Source organism: Triticum dicoccoides, chromosome 7A (assembly GCF_002162155.2).
Source record: "Triticum dicoccoides isolate Atlit2015 ecotype Zavitan chromosome 7A, WEW_v2.0, whole genome shotgun sequence".
NCBI lineage: Eukaryota > Viridiplantae > Streptophyta > Magnoliopsida > Poales > Poaceae > Triticum > Triticum dicoccoides.
The window spans coordinates 151480533-151484897 of NC_041392.1; the positions used below are offsets into that span (position 1 = coordinate 151480533).

General features: G+C 54.8%; 2 protein-coding genes across 2 annotated transcripts in view; both read left to right on the top strand.

Annotated features, from left to right (window-relative positions):
• Positions 1–690: 690 nt before the first annotated feature.
• On the top strand, positions 691–1425 carry LOC119333313 (glutathione S-transferase U10-like). Its single transcript, XM_037606253.1, has one exon. It carries the CDS (start codon positions 691–693, stop codon positions 1423–1425), a length of 735 nt encoding a protein of 244 aa, XP_037462150.1.
• Positions 1426–2156: 731 nt separating this feature from the next.
• LOC119328431 overlaps positions 2157–4365 on the top strand; it is an 11850-nt gene continuing 9641 nt past the window's right edge. The window contains exons 1-3 of the mRNA XM_037601419.1: positions 2157–2316; positions 2395–2451; positions 2538–2646. The gene's annotated coding sequence lies outside the window, so the exon portion shown is untranslated. The remainder of the gene's footprint in view (positions 2317–2394; positions 2452–2537; positions 2647–4365) is intronic.

The window sequence follows — 4365 nt, forward strand, 5'->3', positions numbered from 1 at the left end:
TGCGCTTTGCTGTGGACTATCTGGAATTGCAGAAATGATTTGGTCTTTAACAGAACATCACGTATTCATTTTTTGCAGGTTATTTTCCGAGCCACGGCAGTGATCCGTTCGTGGTCGCTACTCACTCCGATGGAGGCCAGGGGGCATTTGGTTACTGGATCTATCCGCTGGGAGATGGTAGCTCGGGATATCTTCAACCGGTTTGGATGACGGTCATGTAATAGGATAGACAATTAGTTTACCTATCTCTCTTTAGCCAGCCGGTTGTGGCGTCTTCGTTTCGGCTAGTTTGTGTATCTAGCCCTTTTTGGCTCTGTGTGAGCTTTCTTTTTCAGTTTTTCCAGTTTGAGACTTTCGAACTTTTGTGGAACCTTTTGTTTTGATAATAAGATGGCCGTATGCATCATTTTGATGCAGAGGCCGGGAAGAACCCCTTTTCGAAAAAAAATCCTGAGAAGACACAAATCGAGTCAATGTTGACAAGCAGACCAGCTAGTCATCTTCTTGCCGAACAAGCCCGGCAACGTTCAAATATCGCCACTCCAACTGCAGTGTGCCGACACGTCCTCGATCGAGACTTAGCTAAAAAAGCATATCAACATCGTGAAGCGCAAGAAGATACGCAGTGGGATCACTATTTAGCAGACACGGGCCACGCAACGCCGGAAATCATAGCGCCGGAGGAAAATCATGGCAGCCCCCGAGGAGCCCAGGGAGGTGAAGCTGTACGGCGCGTGGGGGAGCGCCCACGCCACCATGGCCCGGAACGCGCTGGAGCTCAAGGGCGTGCGCTACGAGTACGCGGAGGAGGACCTGGAGCGCAAGAGCGAGGCGCTGCTGCGCCTGAACCCCGTCCACGGCGGCAAGGTCCCCGTGCTCGTCGTCGACGGCCGCGCCCTCTCCGAGTCGCTCGTCATCCTCGAGTACGTCGACGAGGCGTGGGCCGGTCGTGCGGGGCGGCTTCTCCCGCCGCGGGACCGGCCCCGCGAGCGTGCCGCGGCCAGGTTCTGGGCGAGGTTCTTCCACGACGAGGTGTCGCCGCTCTCGCACCTCGTCTTGTTCGCGGCGGGCGGGGAGGAGCGGGCGGGGCTGGTGAGGGAGATGAAAGACCGGATGGCGGTGATGGAGGCGGGAATCCAGAGGGACTTCCCGCTCGGCGGCGGCGGCGGGGGCGAGGGGCCGTTCTTGCACGGGCGGGAGCCCGGGCTGCTGGACGTCGTTCTGGGCTCGTGTGCCGCCGGGACCAGGGTGCTCTCCTCCGTGGCCGGGGAAGAGATCGTCGAGGCAGGCGCGCTTCCGCGAGTGCACGCCAGCCTGGTCGCCTTCGACGAGCTCGCCGCCGCGTTCGGGACGAGCGTGCCGCACGAGAGCCTACTCGCGCGTCTTCTCGAGAGGAAGGAGAGAACGCGCGGCGCGCCCGCGTGAGCTGTGTCTTCATGCCGGCGTGGCATCGACACGTACGCATGCTACGTGAAAACCTGCTCTCGAAAAGAAAAATGGAGCGATGCTATTCCTAGGTACTGCTTTTACAAAAATTTGTGTACTACTAGTACTAGTGATATCCGGTGACAGATCAGGAAATATGTTACTTGGGAGAACATGGGCGTTCTCATAGCTTAGCGATTACTGACCGTCGGATCCGTTTTTTGATGCGTCCTGGACTGTTTGATCTCCCTCCTGATCGATATCGGCCGTCGGATCGACCCGGTGACACTGCTACAATGGAAATATGTTACTTGGGAGAACATGGGCGTTCTCATAGCTTAGCGATTACTGACCGTCGGATCCGTTTTTTGATGCGTCCTGGACTGTTTGATCTCCCTCCTGATCGATATCGGCCGTCGGATCGACCCGGTGACACTGCTACAATGAACAGTCGGCTTTCCCTCGTTTTCCAGCGTTTTTCCACACGCCGCGATATGGCCCTCGTCTCGCTGCTGGGTGGCCCTCTCTTCTGTGGGCCACACCTGTCGGTCGCCGTGCCTGGGCGTGGGCTGCGTATGTCGATCGGCTGCGCGGGCGGTAAATATCTCCTCCCCCCGCCCATGCCACCGCCTGTTAATTCGTCGCCCCGCGGAGGGTAATTTCGGGATTTCATTTTTTGTGGCGCTGCGTGTCGCCCGTGGATTGGTCGCGGCCTGGCTACTCCTCCTCCCATTCGCCTCATTCGTTTCCCCTCCACCGCACTGCTCCTCCCATTCGCCCCGCTCGCTTTGCCTCCGCCGCTCCCCCTTCGTCGCTCCCCCTGCGCTCCTGCTCCGGATCTCGTCCTCCTCCTCTAACAGCCGTTCGTCCTCCTCGGTGCGCCGTTCTCAGGTGGTCTTCCCCCTTCTCTCTTCGCTTGTTCTATTCGCCTCTTCTCTTACGTTTCTGCCTGTCTTGCAATTGGGTCAGTGGCGCGGCGGAGGATCTGCCTTTGGAGTCGCCGGAGAGGCCTTTGAGATGGCCCAGGTAGTTATTTGATCGGTTGTTTGCCTGGGCGTTCGTGATGTGTTGTGCGGGTGCTGGACTGATTTTTCCCCCATGGATCTGCTTAGGTTTTGCTGGTTGATCCGTCCTGATTAGGACCTGTCCGTGGTTCTGGTTATCTAGCTGGTGGGTCGTGCCGCTGCTGGTGTACGGACTGTCTCGCTGGTTTCCTTGCAGGTGATTCCTCTCTCTCACCTGGCCTTCGCCGTTCCGTATATGCTGTAAAGGGATATGTGTTGTAGTCTGATAGTTCTTGGTGTTTTTTCCAACACGGATATTGATGATAGTTGCAGTCTGGTGATAGTTGTGATATGGTTATTGTTGTTGTCTTTTAGAAGGGCTTTTGCTTCGCTTCATGGTACAGGGTGTGGCCATTTTGTTTTGTCTGATGCCTTATATGCAGACAAGATAGCAGTACTGTCATGGAATTTCAGTTTTGTATTTTCTTCTGCTCGTCCAGACAATATGGCGTTGCGATAATGGAGTTAGCATCCTTATCGGTTGGCCTATATGCTCTTATGCCGCGCGCTTGCAGCTGAGTCGTATGTGTATTGCAAGGTCACATGTGTAGTTCAGTACTGTACATACTGCAAGGGAAACTATATTTAAGTTCTGTTTTCTTATTTAAAGGGCCTCTAGCCTGAATCATGAAGGTCTAACTTTTGTCCTTGCTTGATGTTTTTTTTGGTGTGGAGTTTGCTCATTTTGGGTTCTTTCTTGTGTTGGCAGGATGTTTGTCGTGAGTTGTTCTTATGTGCACATGTTAGATGTCGTTGCCTCACGGTGTCGTTTGCCCTTTCATTCGTACTTACGAGAGGTCATGGATGATGGGGTCGTAATCGGAGGGGTGGAAATAGAGGTCCATGTCCTTGGAAGCGATGCCTTGACTGTGAGGAGGTTTTTCTGGTCCCAGGACGGTGTGGGGTATCTTTCTCTTTACAATGATGCTGCTTTCCAGGCCATTTGTTTTTTACAGGGTTTGTATGGGTTTGTTGTCTTAGATTACAACTACCATGGTATGATGACCTATCGAGAGCTTGCACGCTCCGCGGTTGTTTTAGCAGCCTCGCTGGTTCGATCTTCGGGTTCTGTTGTTGGTGGTGATGCATCTGCTGCTGTGGGTGACGTCAATGCTGCTTCACGGCAGCAGATGCTACATGCTAGGTTGGTGTCTACAGCCTGCAGCTTCTAGATGTACTTCATGGATAGGTTGTGTTATCTTTGGGGTTGTTAGCTAGTAGTTGTTTCTTTACTGAGTCTGTTTAGTCTACATTCAGATCGTTGTGTATGTACACTATGATACATGGCTGTTTGTAATGACGTGTGGATGGTAGTTGTTCCTTTCTTCAATATAATTCTTATCCTTTGCCTGATTATGTTGCTGGTGCATGTCTATGATGTGGTATACTTTCTATACTTGAGTGCCTGACGTTATGCTGTGTGCAGTTACATGGGTCCAGCTTCTTATTTGTCCAGTGTTCGGGACGATGTTGTCTGGTTGTTGACATGCCTCGTGATCCGGTTGTGTCTCGGGGTCAAGGCGTGTTTGAGGCTGGTACTGGGTTGATAGGTGGTCGTGGTCGTGGGCGTGGCCGTGGGCAGGCTGCTACTGGTCGTGGACGGGGCATCGACCGTGGAGGTTCTAATACAGGCCGTGCCCCTGTTTCTGGTCATGTCTCTGGCCGTGCGGGTGCTGCTCGGGGGGTGCCTGGCGCTGGAGCCCAGCCAGTTGCCGGGCGTGGGGGTGCTGCTCGGCGGGTGCCTGGTGCTGGAGCCCAGCCAGTAGCCCGGCGTGGGGGTGCTGCTCGGCGGGTCCCTGCCGCTGGATCCCAGCCAGAAGCCGGGCGTGGGGGTGCTGTTCGGCGGGTCCCTGCCGCTGGTGCCTAGCCAGTAGCC

Excerpts from the sequence above, each read along its gene's own strand:
- LOC119333313 (XM_037606253.1), top strand. The coding sequence starts at position 691 with ATGGCAGCCCCCGAGGAGCCCAGGGAGGTGAAGCTGTACGGCGCGTGG.